General features: G+C 37.8%; 1 protein-coding gene across 4 annotated transcripts in view; it reads left to right on the top strand.

Annotated features, from left to right (window-relative positions):
* The window catches only part of MAP2K5 (mitogen-activated protein kinase kinase 5), a 248785-nt gene that overhangs the window by 61173 nt on the left and 166484 nt on the right, over nt 1–21128 (top strand). For all 4 annotated transcript variants that reach the window (XM_008708547.2, XM_008708549.2, XM_008708548.2 and 1 more), the window contains one exon: nt 18917–18956. In XM_008708547.2, the coding sequence (XP_008706769.2) occupies nt 18917–18956 (40 nt within the window). The remainder of the gene's footprint in view (nt 1–18916; nt 18957–21128) is intronic.

The following is a 21128-nucleotide window of genomic DNA, read 5'->3' as shown; positions in this document are numbered from 1 at the left end:
CCAATGTGAAGGTGCCAAACAGATCAGCAGTAGGTCTGACCCCCGTGTCTCTACCCACTGCATCCGTGACCCCACTCCTTTATAGTTTTTCCCCGAGGTACAGCTTGTAAATTAAGAGTAGTTTTTAAGTGGTTTTGATATTGACCCAAGAGCTAGGGTGATTGCTTGATTTATTTTAACTTTAAATTTCCAATCAAATGAAGAGCCTTTTCCTTGCAGCCAAGATCATATTTTAAACAGGCAAACAAGATATCATCTTAATGCAAAATTAAATACTTGTGTATGGCTGGATTGTGTTAAAGTATCACGTGACAAGCAAGGATATTAATATTTCCAGAAAATCAATGAGTATTTGTCAAATAAAATTAATTATGTATGTTTCCTTCTCTCGCGCTCTCAGCATTCACCGTTACGAGGTTTGTTTCATACAGTAACGTACATCGTATTGACGAGCGTCTACAGAATGAACCTGAGCTTGTGATTCTCTGCACCTTCCCCACCTTTGCTTCCGCCATCCTGTGTTCCTATAACTTCACACGTGCTCATATCCATTATGGCAGTGATGGATTATTGGCGTCCAACCAACATGACAGGATGTTACAGGTCGCTGAGCAGAGATTTTCAGACTCTGTTTCCACCCGAATTAACTATTATTGAAATAGTTTATTGAGATTGAAGTATTGATCATTTTCTGCTAACCTTGGCTTAAGGGAAGGAAGAGGAGGAGGAGGTGTTCTTAAAAGACACTAAATTTAATTTTAAAAAATCTCATTTATTTAGCCTTTTCTTCTTCCTGTTTTATAGCCCCTCTTGTTTTATTGCTTGGAAAAGGGTATCTTGCCTTTATTTTTATGACAGTATAATTATACTTCAGAAATGCACTTGATTACTATGGGTAACAAAATTGTTCTAGTATATTGGTTTGGCCAATATTGCTATACAAACAACTTTTCAGTCAATTGAGTCTGGTAAAAATCAATACATTATGGTAATATTTCAAGTAAGAATTTGCTGAATCGATGTATTTCAACACCATCTCCTTGCAGGGAAAAATAGTTTTAAGGTGGCAAGACTTCTTTCTAATATTTTATTTTAGTAAAAATGCTTTCTTTATAAAGAAATTGAAAGTCCCCAAGCAGAAGTGATTGTGACCAGGTAAACGTTAGTGCAGTTGTGTGTTTCTGGGGTGGAGGAGATCTCGCTTTCCTTTCTCTCGCTGCATCAGGAGGGTGCAATCTTGGGACTTGACTTCATCCGGTAGCATGCCACTTTTGGATTCATGTGTCTAGTTCTGGGTACTGAGTTTTTATCGAGAGATGCAGACAGTTCAGAGACCAGCCAGAGAAGCATGTCAGGGGGCCTGGAAATTGTGCCTCTCCAGTCCTCCTTTATACATTCGTTGAACAGTCTCATTCTGAGTCCATGCTGTGTGGATGGCACCCTGCTGGCTGGTGGGGGCAGCCTGGCTCTCGTCGGACCCTGTCCAGATGGGTGAAGAAGTACGTATGGGACTTCACAGTCGAGGGCGCGTGTCTGTATGTGTGGCCCTATGCAGGCCCCGGGTGGGGGGCTGCAGAAGCGGTGGTGAGTTTTAGCTCTTTCCTCCAGAAGAATCAGGTCAAGGCCTCATGGAGGAGCTGGTATTTGAGTTGAGAAGTGGCTGAAGGAACTGGTCAGCTTTGATCTGAAGAAGAGAAAATTAAGGGCCTCCAAGACAGCTGACTTTTTAAAAAGTCAGAAAAGCATTCCTGTCGACCGAGGAATAGGTTTGCTCTGTGTGTTTCTGAAGACTAGCCTCAAATTGCTTTATCTGGACGGTCTCTGGCAGCCTCCCTTTGATTCGAGTGAGTGATGTACTTGTCCTCCCGTTCTTCCCACTGGACTGTCCTCCCTGGAGGAGAGTTGTGTCCCGTGAATCTGGGCGGGCGTCCTCACAGGGCCTAACACTGCAAAGCACCTACTGGAGGAACTTGGTCAGCGATTCAGGAATTAACCTGCAGGGGCAGATTTTTCACAGCCTAAGGATGGACACAGTGTTGTCTGTTGCTGGGTGGCTCTGGGAGGTGTGAACCCTCTTACCTTAAACAGAACAACATGGCTGGTGTTCAGAGCCACTGAGAAAAGAATTCCCACTTAGACCTGGACATGACGTGACTGCAGAGGTCACTCCCAAGGCTGATGTTCCAGAGTTAATTCAGCATTCACCTGCTATAAAAATACTATGTCATGTGGTGCTTGGTTTTGTTCTTTAAAAGTTCGTCTTATTGTATATTCATTTATTCATTGAATAAATATAGTTGGCCCTTGAACAACACAGTTTTGAATTGCACAGATCCACTCATATGTGGATTTTTTTTCAGTAAATACAGTACAGCACTGTAAATGTATTTTCTCTTCCTTGTAATCTTCTTAACAACGTTTTCTTTTCTCTAGCTTACTTTATTGTAAGAATATAGTACAAATACATGTGACATACAAAATATGTGTTAATTGACTGTTCATGTTATCAGTGAGGCTTCTAGTCAACAGCGGGCTATTGGTAATTAAGTTTTCAGGGAGTCAGAAATTATATGTGGATTTTTAACTCATAGGAGTCAGTGCCCCTAATCCCTGTGTTGTTCTAGGGTCTAGGGTACTTACTGTCACTCTGTGCCAAGGACTGCGATAAGCACTTGCAGTCCAGAAGTGAGTAAGACAGACAAGTTTCCTGTGCTCCTGGAACTCACACTCATGGGGCACACAGACAGTGATCAAGGAAATGGTTGGAAGTAAGATGATATCAGACCTTGCAAGTACTGTAACGAATGTAAAATAGTTGCTCAACAAGGCTTCTCTGAAGAGGTGATATTCGAGCTCAGACCTAGAGGACATCAGGAAGCCAGTTGTGGGGAAATCTGGGAGAAGAGCCTTCCAGGCAGGAGGAACCACTCTGGCAAAAGCCCGAAGATGGGCATGAACATGTTGTGTCTAGGCCAGTGTGGCCATAGTAGAGTGAGTCAGGGGAGAGCAGAGAGATGGGCAGAGGCCTGATCATGCTGGATCTGTCAGACCTTGCTGAATAAAAGATAGATAAAGCTTGGAAGGGTTAAGGGGCATGCCCAAGGTGAAATCAAGACCAGAACTCAGTATCAAAGCATCGAGTCATGCACCTTAAATATATACAGTTTTTAGAAGACTAGAACTCAGACCAGGGGTTTTCTTTTCTTTAAAGATTTTGTTTATTTGAGAGAGAGAGCCCGTGAGTGCATGTAGTGGAGAGGGACAGAGGGGGGAGGTAGGGAGAGGAACAAGTAGACTCTGTGCTGAGCGTGGAGCCCGACATGGGGCTTGATCTCAAGACCCTGTGATCATGACCTGAGCCAAAATCAGTAGTCAGATGTTCAAACAACTGAGCCACCCAGGCACCCCAAGCCAGGGGTTTTCTATTTGCCATTCACACTCTGAGTGTCCTAATTTTTTTTTTTAATATTTTATTTATTTGATAGACAGCCAGAGAGAGAGGGAACACAAGCAGAGGGAGTGGGAGAGGAAGAAGCAGGCTCCCAGCAGAGCGGGGAGCCCGATGCGGGGCTCGATCCCAGAACCGTGAGCTGAAGGCAGACGCTTAATGACTGAGCCACCCAGGCGCCCCTGAGTGTCCTAATTTTTAATCCAAATTATTTTGGGATATAAGATATAAATATTTAATTCTGAAAGTCAGTGATGTACCATCTCAAGTTAATTTTAGAGGCTTTTTTAGTGGATGTTAAAACAGTCATTTCTTGGCTGACAGAGCTGTTGCAACATAACTTGTTATTTTATCCTTTGGGTCGCTTTCCTTATCAAAAACTTAGAATTTAATAGTTGAATCCCTAGATTAATTGTATGGTTATGCTAGTGGAGGTGGTGCATATCTTGATTTATAAGACATGTTAATTTTTTTTTTATTTTACAGTATCTGATGTGTTAGAAAAACGTAGTCTCTTGGTTGGCATATAGCACAAGCAAATATTTGTACACTGTAGCATCTAGGGTATTTACTTTAAATTGCTTTTTTTGGGAAAATAATTTACTGGAGAGTCCAAAAGGCATTTAGTGTGTGTAACTTTCTGCCACATTTTTCCCCCATTGCTCTGTTGTTGGTTACTTAGATGTAAAAGACCTTGTTTCTGTTAAATTGCCACCTTACCAGAGTGAAACATGCTTTGGTCTGATTTGTGCACTAACGCTGCATTGGAGGAGCAGATGACCAAATTCGAAAGAAAGTAGCAATAGATACTTTGGTTGTGGGAATTACGCATAAAGTTTCTTTGAACATTAACTTGCTTTTTAAGTGTAACTTTGTATTACGTTATCCTTTTAACCCTAAAATTTCCATACTTTTTCTTGTCGGTGTTGTGAAAGAAAGAAAAAGAATGTTCCGTACTATTGCTAAAAGCAGAGTTCATGGTTTTCGTTTGGTGAATTCAAATAATGAAGTGAAAAATGTTCAGACAAAATTAGAACTTGCTTTAGGGCACAATCAATATAGCATTTTAACAAGCTTAGTGTATTTGGAAAATACATATTGTATAAGGTTCTCAAACATTCTGAATCTATTACAGCTGCTAACTATAGCAGCAAAATGTAACACTATACTTAGTCAATAAACATAAAACTCTGATTAAGCCGTAATTAAATTTTCAGAAAAGTTATCTAAAAACTATGAATAAAATATATTTTTACATTGTCTCAGCAACAAGATGGATAGCCAGTGAAACTTTAGAGTGGCAGAGAAAAGCGTATATGGGATTAAATTCCGGAGTGAATTTTTACCACAAACACATGCATTAAGTTAGGTTTTTTGTACATCATTTATTTCTTCTCCTTTTTAACTTTCTTTGAAGGTAATTCCTAGTGAGTGTGGCGCAGGGTAACAGCTGGGGTCGCTGACCAAAAGGGCAGATGGGAAGTTTCCCTGCATCCCTGGCCGCCCCAGTAGAAGGTTTCAAGGCCCTGCCTCCATCACACTCAAAGCACAGGAAGTGTTCAGAATCACAGTGGTCGCACTTCTGTTTGGAGACCAGGCCACCAGCACATGCCCGGGTTAGCCCCCAGCAGCACTGAAATAGAGCTGGGCAGAATGGCTATCTCTGTCCTCAGTTGACCCTGTGAGGAGACTGGAACACCAAAATTCATGGATTTCCTTGAGGATTCAAAACAAGATAGGGATAGAACCACCATGGAGACTCATACTTTCTTTTTCATTAGTCCCTTCCTGGTGAATAATTCCATTTGGTTCTATGAGGGACTAAGTAGGTACAAGCCTCAGTATTTCTGCCGGCGTGTTCTAGCAAACATACTACAGTTGTACTTTTTACTTCACCTCACGCCCGTGTACCTTACGGATGACCCGTGTGAACGAACCGCGGTCTTCGTTCTTCTCTCCTTCCCTAGAACTTGTAATCTGAATTAACCCAGTGTCAAAAATGTTAATGCTTTTCCCACTCGAGTCATTTCAGCATATGAATCTCCAGCAATTACACCTTCGGGTTTTCCCTTGGCCGTGATTTTATGAGTGCCTTTGTGTGTGCATTTACATCGTTTTGGGGACCTTGTTGGTGTTTTTGGCTGCTGGTCTTTACAAGGAAGTTCATTTTTCTCCTCCGACTCGGACTCCTCTCCCTTTCTCCTCCCCTTAATCTTTACAAGTCTATGTGACATCTTTAAGCCTTAGTCTCCTGAACGGATTTGAGAATAGCGCTTTCTCTTGACTAATCTCAACTTTATAAAACACAGTGTTGCTTCATGTTTGAAGAGAATGACCTAATACAGTTTATATATTTTTGGAAGTCACTAAAGATACCTCAGAATGTGGTCGAATTGAATTTAGAATCCAAACGCTTTTCCTTCTTTTGTCCACAACGTAGCTCCTCAATACAGAAACACGGGGCCATGTGCAGAGAAGTCACTCAAATTCCTTCTTGGTATTGGGTTTAAAGATGACTGTCCCCGGATGGTGGAAGGTATGATGGTAGTTTGAGTATTGTTCAGTCTTTACGTGGAAGGAAAAGTCCCTTCAGGTTTGTTTTGACCCTAGTCACGATACGCCCGTTTCATGAAGTCCGTTATGCACAAAAGTGCACAAGATGAAGATGAAGTGCCTCTCCCCAGCCTGACAAAAGCCATTCCTTTGCAGAATGGTAGCTGCAGCGAAAGTGAATAAATGAATGGACAGCAATCACAGCCTAGTTGATGAAACTGTTCAATTAAAGCACAGGCATTTACATGGTGTAATTTCCCTAAATTGCCAATGAGCCCCTTTAGACACAACCAGTGTTCAAATTGATTTCAGCATTGATTTTGGCTGAAGCTGATAAATTTCTGCTTGTTAGTTAAAGTAATTTTGCAGAAGACTTTGTACTGCAGTATTGAAGTGTTCATTTAGCTGATGGTTAAAAGAGGAGTTATTTACAGAGGCCTCTACTGTTGTTCTGAGATGGGACAATTCCCCAATCATCTTTTAGTTTTAATTTTTTAGGCTTCAGTATACCAATCAATAGGTGATTGAAACTGATTAAAACTTATCCAACCAGCTGCCTATGGCAGTTTAATTAGAAGCTGGATGATTCTTAAATTAAAGTTGTCTTGTTTTCATTGCATAGCCATCTTCCAGAAGAGTAGGGGACTAACAGTGCTGAAAACCTAAAGTCTCGCTTTGTCGAGGTGTCTCACAAGTGTGAAATCACTCAACAGCTATTCCTAAGGCACCTCAAAGATGTATTCAGAGGCTTTCGCCTTTATAGAGATTAAAAGTAATAATACGCTTACTTGCTATTCAAGGAATTTTCTTTTTTTTCTGGCAAAGGGATAACCTGTAATGTAATGAGCTATGTGAAAGAACAGCTGTTGGTGATACAGATCTTATTTCATAAGCAAGATGAACGCTTGAGCTGATTTTTTAAAATACTGCAGTACGGGATAAAACTAGCCATCATGATATCCTGTGCATCTCTGCTGAAAACCATTAGCTTTGAATTTATATTTTTATTTTCTTTTGAGGTCTTGATTAGAAATCAATCTCTAGTGAACAAAAAACAAGTGTTGTTACATAAGTTCATGTTGACTTTTCAACAATTTTGTGGACAGGGTTGTAGAAGAGAGATTTTTGCTTTGGGAAGAGTCCTCATACTCATTTTCTCTAGTGTGGGACAATTTCTTGAGTTTTTAATGGAAATGGGTTAATATTTCTGTCATAGGGGACATATTACTTCTGGTACTACAGGGAAGAAGGGAATAAATGGCTCACTTTTCAGAGGTGCATTTACTCTTTGACCCACTGGGGTACTATTTAGTGTTCTAGGAGAGGTAATTTAGTAAATAGTACCCCAGTGGCCTGAAAAAGTTAATGTAGCTCTGAAAAGTGAGTCATTCCATCGATTTTCCCTATTGCTTTTTAAAAATCAACACGGACCATATCCAGAGAACCTTGAAGACAACTGGAGTTAGTGGACCTAGAAGCTATGCACTTGTGTTCGTTCAGGCTTATTGGGGCACACATTGGATTTGACTTCAAAGGCCTTGAATCTTCCAACGCTTACCAGAATCTTGAAGCAGTTCTTAAACCCCATCGAGCTTTGGTTTCCTTATCTATAAAGTAAGGATAATAAGAATAAGACATTTTTGTGCAAATCAAATAGCTTCTCTATAAAAAATAGAAACTATAAAGCACAATAGAATATTAATTACTAGTTTACAGAGGTTTTCTAAAATAGCCATTTTTGTATCTGATTTTGGAAAGTGATTTATTGTTAGCTTTCCACAAAGAAACCATGAACAGATACTACACTATAATCAAGTTATTTCAGGGGAGAAGTGTCCCAGGAAGTTAATCCTCAAGGTGTTCTTACTTTTTCCCGTGTGTCTTGCCTCAGTCCTATATTTCTTTCATTGTCGTCATTTAGCTTTATATCTCTTGCCTCTCTGTTTTGCCCATCACATTCTTTCTGAACCTTTGATCAAGAGATCACTGTGACTGTAGCTTCCTCGATCTCTAAGGTATTTAGACCATATATGAAAACACATTACTCTTGTTGATGTGGGGAGTGTTAAAGGCTTGAACCAGACCGCATCAACTTATGGAAGAAATATGGAGGCAGTGGTGACAACATTAACTGAGGCAGGTGTGGGAGCAGACAGGGTATATAACCAGAGTAATTAGAAAGAATAAGAAAGGACCAAATGTAGGGTCCCAGTAGCTTTTCTCTGACTAGAACTCTTTTAAGACTGCCAAGTCCCCCATATCCTAGGTTAGCAACCAGTACGCCCTGTGGATGACCAGCATCTTGAAAGAGTTGTTAATATCTGTAACCTAATAACATGTTTGATTTGATACTTAAACAATCTGGGGGGGCTCTGTTGCTTAACCACAAATTATTTTACAGGCGGTAGTCAAGCATTTGTAATGGGTTTTAGGCAGAAGGAAGGTTGGCATAGACTGGTCTTTGAACTGGTACGGTTTACATAAAAGCTTCTTTTTACAACTGCTGTTTACTTTGGATTTCCTATTTTAACAGCTAGAGCCTGGCTAATGTGTTTGTCTATTATGGAAGGCAACAACTGTCAGTGTTGATTTCCCTGAAACTATTTGATTTTTTTTTTCCTGTGGTTGGCTATTTTAGTATGTGACATATTGGTAAAATCTACCCCCAAAGAAGTCTACCATGAGAACAGATCTCTAAAATGTTCAAGCAATAAAACAAATTTTTCATTAACTGAACCACAGCTAATTGACATGTGTTTACTGAAAATGTGTCACTGAATTAAAAGATGATATCCAGGGGTATTAAAAATTAACCTCACAAGGTATCAAATTTTTGTTTTTGTATTTATGTGTATACTCACATGCGTTTATGCACTTGACTTTTATAAAGGCAAAGAAGTGTTTTTCACTTGTTTGCTGTGGGCTGCAGAATCATTCAGCCTTATAATCTTTAGGTATAATGTGGTACAATCAGTGCTCAGGTTCCTTGTTTTATTTATTTATTTATTTATTTATTTATTTATTTATTTATTTATTATTTTTAATTTCTTTAGAGGGAGAGAGAGAGAGAGTGAGCGTGAGTGGGGGATGGGCAGAAGGAGAGAGAGAATCTTAAGCAGGTTCCACATCCAGCGCACAGCCCAACCCTGAGATCATGATCTGAGCCAAAATCAAGAGTCAGACGCTCAACCAGCAGAGCCACCCAGGTGCCTTGGCTATTACGAGTTTGAGATGGAAAAACTTGGGAGTTGGAAAAAGACTTCCATTTGTTATTCTAGATTTATATAAAATCAGAGTTACTTTTTTTGGTCAATAAAATTTCACATAACAAGCAAGGAAATAGTATCTGTAAATATGGAAACTGATGATCTCACATCGGCTAAGATAGAAGAGATATGGTATCAGCTTTAACAGATACCGATTTTTTAAATAAAGAAATAGATTCAATAATTCTGAATATGGCCAACTCTAACTTTCTATGCTAATGAGAATTAAGAGTTGCATAGATAATTAAAATAGATAACTAATTTAAAAAAAAACTCATTTTCAACAGTGGTTTGTCTCCTCCCAATCATACTTTTTGTCATAATGACTGAGGTCACAGAGCGGTTTCTCTGTCGCCTTGTCTCCTTTATTCTGCCCTGCCTTTGATGGACATCCTGGAAATCTCTATGGCATTCAAAGAACAGAGAAGCAAGGAATCCGGTATAACCCACAAGCTGTGAAATCTTTGCCTGAAAAACACAGAACCCGATTTTATCATTTAGAAAGGCCATTACTAGGTCTGAAGCGAGCAAGTAACAGCAAATGCATTTGTAACTTTTATTTATTTAAAACAGCCTTTGCTCACTTTCTTTCTCGCCTTTTGCCTATTCTCTAGGAGCTCCAGGGAGCAACACAGATAAACACCCTCTTCTTCCTTGCTTACCTAAAATAAGACCATCTCTTTGTGATTACTGGTTACTTCTTAAGCCACATCCTAAGTATTGCTTTCACCATTTTAGTGACCGGATGGTTTTCTTAGGTTTCCTGTCCATTTAGAGAATTTTCCAACAATTGATAGCACTCTATAAATAATTCACAGAGTAATTGTGTTCCTCTTTTCACTAACCCTCTCTGAAGTATGTTATGTGAGAAGTAGAACTTACGTCAATGGCATTTCTTCCACATGGTGTAGGAAAGAAGTGCCTCTCTCCTTCCCAGGACCACGGCAGTACACTTCTCGTTTTGCCATTGTGATTAAAAGTTACTGTGCATGCAGTTACTCTTGGGATCCTTGTTCCAAGAGGAAAAAAAGGGAAGGGTGTTTCCCTACTCAATCCGATGACCATTTTGCTAACAAATTGGCATTTATAACATATATCATCAGTTTTACTGAACTTTGAGATATTTACCATCAGATCTTAGGTCAGCCCCTCCATTCTTAACTTATATCCTACCTCCCAATTGGTAGTGAAGCACAGATACTCCCTATTATAATTTTTTTCTGCTCACAGTGTAAAATAATTTGATTAGCTAGTGTATAGAAATTGATATGCATAATAGTGCCATAGAAATTAGATGCCTACTTTAATTGTATGAAATTATACAAGCTTTAACAGAAAATATATGATCAGCTCTAGGTTATTTATTTTGTGAACAGGAGTCAGCTGGGATGATTCATATTTTTTTGGTTCTCCTAGAACTTGAAATTCTAAGCATAAATAATTTCAGTAAACATTGTAAAATACAGATGCAGTTGATCTTACGCATGACGCACATTTGCGTGGGAGTCCAGATGTTGGAGTGTGAACACAGGTTTCTCCCTTATGGCCTGTGTGAATATAGGACTTTTTCACATTTTGTTTTGAAATTTTTCTTTACACACTTTTAAAGGTTCTTACAGAAATTCACTTTATTCCCCAGACTGATGTATCTTTTAACAAATTCTCATGAGGATTTAGATGAAGGTGAGTCCACCTTTTTAGCCTTGTCTATATTGTATTAGACCCATCTTTAAAATTTCAAAGAGCACATAATAGAATTAATTGCATTTGTCCCCAGGTATTGCTTTGAAATCGGTCATGTGGTTTTTCGAATACCTGCTCTGGGCAGGGTACTGCACTTGGCAGTGTGGGAGGTAACACCAGCATTCAGGGCCCCACGCACACCATCCTCTGGGTTCTGTTGTTGGCTTACTGTCTGTACTGTTTCATCTCCTTTACTGGTTTTTTCTCATCTTTCTGACTTCTGAATTTAGAGTGCCTCATGTTCAGTCCTCAGACCTCATCCCTACTTAATTTAATTCCTCTCCTAGTTTTTGTAGTTCCATGGCTTTACGTATCATCTACATGTTGGTGAAACCCAAAAGCGTATCTTCTACCCAGTCCTCTGTCCTAAACTTCAAACTCCTATCGAAGTACCAGTTGGATGTCTTTTAGGGCTTTCAAAATTACCCAAAATTGAACTCTTGATTTCCTCTGAAAGCTGCTCCTTCTGCAGTTTTTCCAGTCTTGGTAAATGGAAACTCTGTGCTATAGGTTGCTTATGACAGAAACTTGGCAGTCTTTCTTGATCCTTCTTTTCCTCCCAGACCATCTACTGAATTTACCCACAAATCCTGTTGACTCTCATGGAGCTAAAAAGTACAGGATTATATAGTGTAAGGCTGAGTAGGTAAAGTTCCTCTATTTCTGTGAATAAATACTGTAATTCTATCAGCTTGAAATTTTAGGTTTATTTTGCTCTTCCCCATATTTTATATATTCTCTTTGCCAAAGTCTTTTGCATCTTTCCCCCCTTTCCACATCCATAGTTACTACCTGGGTTCATTTCACCACTTCTTGCGTAGACTACTGTAACACCCTTCTATGTGCTCCTTCCTCTCTCTGGTTTCTCCTCCTTTTTTGTGGTAACCTGCAGTCAGAGTAAGGATTTGAAAATTAAGGTCTAATCATATCAGTCTTTTATCCAAAACCTTTCAATGGCTTTGTATTGGCCAGCAAATTGGGTACAGCAAAATTTCAACAACAGTAATAAAAGCTGAAAGACAACAGTATCCTTAAAAGACTGAGAGAAAATATTTGTCTCAGTTAAACTATCGCTCAAGAGTGAGGGCAAAATAAATACATCTTCAGAAATGAATATAAAGTGTGTGTGTGTGTGTGTGTGTGTGTGTGTGTGTGTGTGTGCAGGCAGAGAGAGGGATAAGGGGAGGGGGGAAGAGGGTTAGTTTATTACTGAGAGAAGTACTGTAGGTAGAAAGAAATCAAATCCAACTGATCCAGAAAGGTGTAAAATGAAAGGAGGAGTGGTAACTGTTTAGATAAACTTGACTGTATAAAACAGCAATACTCACGATTAATTCAGGGACATCAAAATAAAGTCAAAACACTGGACAAAATAATATGAGAAAGGCTGATTAGAATCAAAATATTCTAAGATTTTTTTTTTTAGAAATGTGTTTTTTTAAAGATATTTTTTATTTATTCATTTAAGAGAGAGTGTGAGTAAGAGCACAAGCAGGGGGGAGGGTGAGAGGGAGAGGGAGAAGCAGACTCCCTGCTGAGCGGGGAGCCTGACCTGGGGCTTGATCCCAGAGTCCTGGGATCATGACCTGAGCCGAAGGCAGACACACTTAACCGACTGAGCCACCCAGGCACCCCATTCTCAGATTTTTATGTTGTTTGAGAGAAGAATGAAGATAACAATTAACTTAGTATTTTGTTAAATCGGGTATGATTGTTAAAAATTGTATGGGTAACAACTAAAAGGAGAAGAATGGATGTATAACTTCAAAACAAACAGAAGGAATAACAGGGTTCCAATACAATATAGTGGAGAGAGAGAGAGGTGTAAAGTAGGTGAATCGCGGTAGGAATAGATGCAAATATATCAGTAATTACAATTAATATAGGCAGACAATAAACATCAGTGATTATAGGAAATATATTGCCAACTGATAGATTGGTTAGAGTGAACTTTTAGAAATACAGTTATGTGCTATTTTAGAATACATTCCTAAAACATAAAGACAGAGAAAGGTTGAAAGGAAAAGGATGGGGAGAAGACACCAGTAAAAACTTATCAAAAGAAAGTTTGTGGTTATATTAATATAAAAGAGAAAAAGACTTTAAGGCAAAAATTATTATTGGGGGGTGCACCTGGGTGGCTCAGTTGGTTAAGTGTCCAACTCTTGATCTCAGCTCAGGTCCTGATCTCAGGGTTGTGAGTTCAAGCCCTGTGTTGGGCTCCATAAAAAAAAGTATTATTAGGGATAGAAGGGACCACTATATGGTGATAGAAGAAAAAGACCATGATTACATAACAGCCCTAAACGTACATATAGCTAATAACATAACCTTAAGATACATTAAGTGAAAAATTGTCAGAATTATAAGGAAAATTTGATAAATTCACAGTTATAGTGGGAGAATGCTTCTCGGTAATCAATAGATGGATCAGACCAAAATTAATAAGTATGTAGAAGATTTTAACACCACAATTAACAGGCTGGTTATACGGTCATGTACAGAACTCTTCAATCAAATGAGAATGTACATTATTTTCAGGTACAGAAAATTTAATTTTTAAAAACCATACTAGGGCACAAAGCAAGTCTCAGTAAAGTTTGAAATGTACAGATCTCTTTTTCTTGACTACAGTAGTTAGTTTAGAAATCATTAATAAGGGGCACCTGGCTGGCTCAGTTGGTAGAGCATGTGATTCTTGAATTTAGGGTCATGAGTTCAAGCTTCATGTTGGGTGTAGAGCTTACTTAAAAATTTTTTAAAAAGTTAAAAAAAAAGAAATCATTAATAAGTTAACCCTCATACATTTGGAAATTAAAATGCACACATCTGAATAACTTATGGGTTGTATAATATAATACATTATAATGGAATAAAAACATTTACAACTGAACAAAACCATACATGAATACTCATGTGATACAAAGATATAACCTAAGGGATAGTTTTTTGTATAAACATTAGAGAAGAATAACTGAATATTAATAGGCTTAGCATTTAAATCAAGAAAATAAATTTTTTTTTTGGTGGAAGGGGTTAAATCCAAAGAAAGTGGAAGGAAAGATATACTAAAGAAAAAATAAATCAAAATTCAAGAAACAACTCAAGAAAACCAATAGCTGGTTTCTTGGAAAAATTGACCAAGTATAACAGAAAGAAGACACAAATAACAAAATGTGGGTGAACAAAGGAGACCAAATTCTAGACAGAGCAGAGATTTTTAAAATAAGAGGATACAGTGAATGATTTTATGACAAAATTGGAAACAGAAAATGTATAGTTTCCTAGAAAAACCTTAAGCTGCCTAAAGAAAAATAAAAAAAATAGACCTATACCAATTAAGGAAATGTATCCATTCATTCAACAAATATTTATAAAATGTGCCCAGCATAGTTTTAGGCACTGGAGGTACAGTAAGGAATAAAAAACCAAAACTGCCTGTTTTCATGGAGATTGCTTTCTAGTGGTAGCAGACAGATAATAAATTAATAAACTATGTTAGGTGTTGATAAATTCTATGAAGAGTAAAGAAAGGGAGTGAGCTGTTTTATGTAGGATAGTCAAAGAAGTAACTTTGGACGTGAAGGAAGTGATGGAGCAAACCAAGTGGATATTGAAGGAAGAGTGTTCCAGGCCTGAGGAGTAGGTGCAAAGGGCCTGAGGCAGGAGGATGTTTGGAAGAGCAGAGTGACTACTGTGAATAAGGGAGATTGGCAGAAGCAGGGATCATTGAGTAACCAAGGGCCAGATCATGGAATCCTTATAAGGACTTTTGATTCAGCAGTTGAAAATCTACCCATAAAGTGGGGATGATGATAACTTCTACTTGTGTTGTATGTCAAAAGATACCTCAAACCTGGGGAAAAAATAATTTCTACTCATAAGATTATGGAATCAATTAATTAAATGCATGCAGAATTTCTTTGTAAAGCTCTATCCAAGTGGTAGATTTTTTCACCCAGAAGTAGTATTCATTTTTTGAACATTTACTAAGTATGGAGAGTATCTCTGTTATAACACCTAGCATAATGAAGAAAAATTGTTTACATCTATCTTCCATACTGGGCAGGAAACACTACCATGTCTTAATCATCTTTCTATTCTTTACACTGTATTGTACGGTTGAAACTAATATTACCCTGTATGTTAACTACCTGGAATTTATATAAAACCTTCAAAAAAAGAAGTGGTGGCAGAGCTGGGATCAGAACCCGGGCAATGACTCAGAGCCTGCACCCTTTGCTCTTGTGCCTCCCGTGATAGGTTAGCAGTGCTTGCAGAATGCTTGCCTGGAAGGATTCACATGCGCTGGTCCTTAGCCTGATGGAAATAGGTGGCATCTTTCTAAGGTTTGAATTACGAGTTTCCCTGTCCTGAAATGCAGTTCAGAAAACTTAAACATCACCGTATATCTCCTTAAGGTCCTAAAATACATGTATTGTGCCACAGTTCCAGGCTTGGCCCTCTCTTTGACTGTAAGTTTGGACAAGTTTTTTAAAGCCTGGCTTTTGGGTGTTTCCAGTGTAAAAAGAAGGGATTAGATTAGACAATTCTCTGTATGACCTACAAGCTCAATCAATTATCTGATTCTGTACAGAAATTAAATGTTGATACCAACTTTTTGTGAAATCATCTAAAACCTGTTGTTCCAAATGAAAAAACAATTCAAGAAAGATGAATAGTAAGTGTTCCCCTGTCATTTCCTCGTTACTTTAAGTACGCAAAAATTTACACCAGGCTACTGGTTCGTGCCGTCCTAAAGTGTATATGTCGTATGCTCAATTTTAAGGACTGGGACTATTCCCAGAAGGTCTGTGCTGGTCACAAACAAAGTGGAACACTCAAGGACTCAGCACTAAAAATATCACATAAAAATGCTTCCTTCATGCACTCATTGGAACAGGTAATTACTGTGGCAACAATAAACTAATTTGAAGTGTTAGCTGTTAATTAAGACAATGCAGAGGTGTATAGTTGTCTTTTGGTGTAACCAGAGCCTCCATTCAAACTTCATTAATCACTTTATAGTTAATGTGTTGGGGAAGGTCAAGACAATTGAGATGCAGTATCTGTTGAAAGTAAATTCCTTTTCTCCAGGTAGAATGCCATTTGCAAAGTTAAGGGACACATTCGACTCATGCCTGGCCTTGCCTTTGTCATCCAACTTCTTGATGATTAAATGTTAAACTGGTACTGCCATTGCATTGAAACCAAACCTCACAGCATCTTTATTGCTCGAAATCGAACCCAAACTTCCACGGATGAATTAGCGTGCGTCATAATTAAATCATCAAGCCTCTCCCTTTTAATTCACTTGGAAATAGGAGACCTTTCTTTTGGAAAAGACATCAGCTTTCTTGACAAGCTTATTAAGTTGCCAGCTATCCAGTATGGTATACACATTAGACTATCTTCTAGTCATCTCTTTATCACTGCTGTTGATCTCAAATGTCCAGGTGTTGCTTATTGTCCAAAGTAACACCACTATTCTTTTTGCAAATTTGGATCCTTGTGCATGCATTCAACTGTTTTATCTTCATATTACAGTCCTTGGTTAGGAATTCTAATATATAGCATTTTTAAAAGTCGAAATTGGAAGAATTTATGGTGTACAGGGGGAAAATAATAGATCATTCAATCTTACCTATTATATTAACTATATTTACATGGAATAAGGTTATTAACTTCCTTCAAATCACATTTCACATTAGCTTAGGCTAACAACTTCTCTGTCAGGCAATGAGAAAAATAGTGTTAGTCTTTATATACCAGTATATTGTATGAGTTCAGATATATCATCAATCAGATCATGACCTGAAATGTAGTTTCACATTGTAAAAGTCTGATATTAACATACATAGTAAATGAAATGGTAATTTGTTCTAAAACCAGTATAATATAGGGGTTCCACTTATAAAATGTATACCACTTTATATAAAGTATAAAAATTTTTTAAATAATTTAAGTTTTATAACTGTAATAGTATTTAATATACTAGGGAGGTTGATATTTAGAAAAAAAATTTTTTTTAAAGATTTTATTTATTTATTTGACAGAGAGACAGCCAGCGAGAGAGGGAACACAAGCAGGGGGAGTGGGATAGGAAGAAGCAGGCTCCCAGCGGAGGAGCCTGATGCGGGGCTCGATCCCAGAACGCTGGGATCACGCCCTGCGCCAAAGGCAGACGCTTAATGACTGAGCCACCCAGGCACCCCGATATTTAGAGAAAATCTTTAGAACATCTTACAGATTAAAAAAGCTTCGGTTAAGTCAATAGTTGCCACTTAATTTTTATAATTTTGCCTTTCTTTTAATGTGATATACTTGAATTTCTTTATAATTAATTGTTAAAGGCTAAGTTTACCTTCCACAGTCGGCTTGACCTTTGTCTACTCAAATAGGAAAAACAGAACAAACTTCTTATAACAGGAATATTTATAGATGTATACATACATATATACATACATATATATGTTTTTTTCTAGTCTTACCTGAATTTATAACATTTTATATGTGAAAAGTTACAAATACTTGCAGGTCCTTAATAACTAAACCATTTCTGTAAATTGGTCACTTAAAAAACACTTGTCATTGATTGCAAAAGCTCTGTAAATTTGCTAAAAAAATCATTGAATTGCATACTTAAAACACGTGAATTTTACATGTATAATTGCACCTCACTAAGCTGTTAAAAAAATGTTAGAGCAACCACACAGGTATTTCTGTCAAAACAATAGAGAGTGATGTTTTCGTTTTGCTAATAGGAGAATATATGTGTTGTTTTTAAGAAATGATCAGTTTTTCCTACCAGATCATTGCCAAGTCATCATTGGAAGCCTGGTAAATATATTTTGCAACTCGGCAGGTGAAGTCAGGGAACTCCCAAGAAACTAACTTCCATTCCCCCACATCTTCCCTACCCAGCCACATCTTAACACAGCTGGGTGAGGGGAAGAACACTCTGATTTTGGCTGCTGTGCAAGCCTGTACTTTTGTAGACTTGCAATAGCAGTGCTTGTTTATTTCGTGTGGTTTGTTTAGACATTTTTATATAAGATGGATTGTCCCCGGATAGTGGTCAGAATGTACAGTCCTTGCAGAACATGTGTGGAAGGCCACATTGTCGTTTAAACACAAAAGGTCTTAATGAAAAGTAATGGTATCTTATTTCTACAAACCTTACTCTCTTAATCTTTTCCATAAGTGAATGTATTTCTATTCCTTGATTTAAACTGTAGTTATTTCACTGTATCTGATCATTTGAGCTTGTCTCTTTTCTAAAGCTTTTTTAATATTGAGAGATGCCAGCTTTAGGAAAAGATGAACCACGTACTTGAGCCTGATAAGTCTGTGATTTCTTATATGAATATATATCTTAAGCCATAGCTAATTCCTAGTGTTTTGAGATTATTTTGATGAAATGTAGGGATATAGTTTATCTGTTCCTATAATTGAAGTAAACAAAAGGAAAACCTCCCACTTTATATGGCTGTATACAGTGCTTAGCAGAAGACTTATAGAAGATTCCCCCCCACACACAGTGCTGGCCAGTTGTAAGGGTCTGGAGTCAGAAGAGGGTAGGTGTGAGGTCTAGTTCTACCACTTACTGACTTTGTGCCGTTGGGAAAACTGCTTAGCTTCTCTGTACACCAGAGCTCTCCATCTATAAAAGGAGGATAGTAATACCAGCATTACCTCAGAGGGTTATTTTAAGGTAATGTGTAATGAATCACTGTCTAAACCATTAAGCTCAATAGAAATATAAACTACTAATGTTATTAGTGTTCTTTGAAAGTATCTGTATATCCCGTCACTGCGGATATGTTCAGATTCACATTTATGTCCTTAACCATTCTGTAGATTGTTTAGTTTCCCAAGTGATTTTGTTATTTTTTTCTTCCCATAGAGCATATCATGTCCCGAGTGGGAAAATATTAGCTGTAAAGGTAAGTGCTGGATAACTTTTATGAAATCCACGAAATTCTTGATGCTCATTACTTTCCCTTCCCCTGTTAGCTTGAGTCACGGGTATAGTGAAAGAGGAGATGAAATGGTTTAAATTTGGGGTGGTAGGTTATGGAAGCTATGGTCCTGTTGTGATATTCAGCTCCCTCCTCTCTCAGAGGGTACCTTCACCACCTCAGGCACTGCTTTGCCATCTACTGAGTTATTTGTTCCTTTAGATATCATAACTCTTAGATCGTTGCCAGTAATATATTTAAAGACAGTCAACTGTAGGTTATTCACTCCAAGAGAAGGGAGCACTCCTATAAATCATCTAAAAAACCTTGGCTTTGCAAGTGCATTATAATTTCTCATAATTTCATACATTTTGAATTATGTTTAACCTAGGCTAATATTAAAATTCTTGTGCATGATTATTTAGTTGGGTATGGCAAGGTGCTAACCGCTATTTCTGGAAAGGATTAAAAGCAATTTTAAAGAAAAGACACATTTAAAAAAGAGCTGTTAAAGTAGAGACTTTGAATAAATGAAAACAGTAGGTGCTTACAAATCAGTGTCTACTAGACCTGATCTTAAAACTGAGCTTTAGGGGCGCCTGGGTGGTGCAGTCGTTAAGCGTCTGTCTTCAGCTCAGGTCGTGATCCTGGCGTTATGGGATCAAGCCCCAACGTCAGGCTCCTCTGCTATGAGCCTGCTTCTTCCTCTCCCACTCCCCCTGCTTGTGTTCCCTCTCTCGCTGGCTGTCTCTATCTCTGTTTAACAAATAAATAAAAAATCTTTTAAAAAAAACAAACAAACTGAGCTTTAGAGCAAGGACTATACTGTAGTCACTTTATATCCCTAGATTCTATAAAATTTATAAAACGTACTAGATGCTTAAACTGAGTTGAATGATTTAAGAGTAGATGTGATTGTTGTGTTTAAATTTCATCTGAGTTGGATGAATGAATGATTTAAGAGTAGATACAATTAGGGGTGCCTAGGTGTCTCAGTCGGTTAAGCATCTGACTCTTGGTTTTGGCTCATGTTGTCATCTCAGGGTCTTGAGATCAAGCCCCGTGTCAGGTTCCATGCTCCACATAGAGTCTGCTTGAGATTCTCTCTCCCTCTGCCCCGCCTGTTCATGCTCTTTCTCTCTCTAAAATGAATGAATAAATCTTAAAAAAATGAAAATAAACGTCTTGTTTAGCCCTGAGCTTCTTGCAGCCAAGGCAAAAACCATGTAACTTATTTAATAGTCATACTCCGAGAGAAAGAAATGTGCCATTTCTTCAAAACGGGCAGTTTTGTTTTGTTTTTTAATTAAATCTTAGCAGTGTACTTAGGTTCCAAATTATTTGGCGGTTTTCCAGATATCTTTCCATTACTGATTTCTAGTTTAAGTCTGTTGTGGTCAGAGAACATACTTTGTATAATTGGAATTATTTTAAATGTATTGAGATTTGTCTTATGGCCCAGAACATTAATTATCTTGGTGTTTCCTGTGCACATGAAAAAAAAAAAGTCTATTATTGTGTAGGGTGTTGTATAAATGTCAATTAGATCAAGTTGGCTGACAGTGTTCAAAATTTCTGTATATTTACTGTTTTTTATCTGCTTGTTCTGTCGACTCTTGAAAGATGGGTATTGAAATCTCCAGCAGTAATTGTGAATTTGTCTATTTTTTCCCTTGCAGTTCTATCTTTTTTTTTTATTTCATGTTTTTTGAAGATCTATTACATGTATTTAGGATTAGTAGTCTTCTTGATGAATTGGCACCTTCATTGTTTCATTACAAAGTGACCCTTCTTTAGCCATGGTGATATTCTTTGCTCTGAAATCTGCATTGTCTGATATTAATATAGACAGCTAGTGCAGCTTTGTTTTGGCTAGTGTTAGCATGATACAGCCTTTCACTTTTAACCTGTTGGGTCTTTTTATTTGAGATAAATTTCTTGTAGCCAGAGTATAGTTGGGTCTTGTATTTTAATCCTTTCTAATGATTTCTGCTTTTTAATTGGGGCATTTAGACCATTAACATTCCATGTGATTATTGCTGTGGTTGGATTCAGTTCGGTCATCTTGCTCTTTGTTTTCTGTTCTGTCTGTATGTCCTTTTTCTTGAGTGATTGCTTCAGAGTTTATAGTATATATCTTAATTTATCATAGTCTAC

This window comes from Ursus maritimus, unplaced genomic scaffold, assembly GCF_017311325.1.
Source record: "Ursus maritimus isolate PB19 unplaced genomic scaffold, ASM1731132v1 scaffold_27, whole genome shotgun sequence".
In the NCBI taxonomy this organism is placed as follows: domain Eukaryota; kingdom Metazoa; phylum Chordata; class Mammalia; order Carnivora; family Ursidae; genus Ursus; species Ursus maritimus.
Note: the sequence above shows the minus strand (reverse complement) of the source record. Positions and strands in the feature narration are given on the sequence as shown.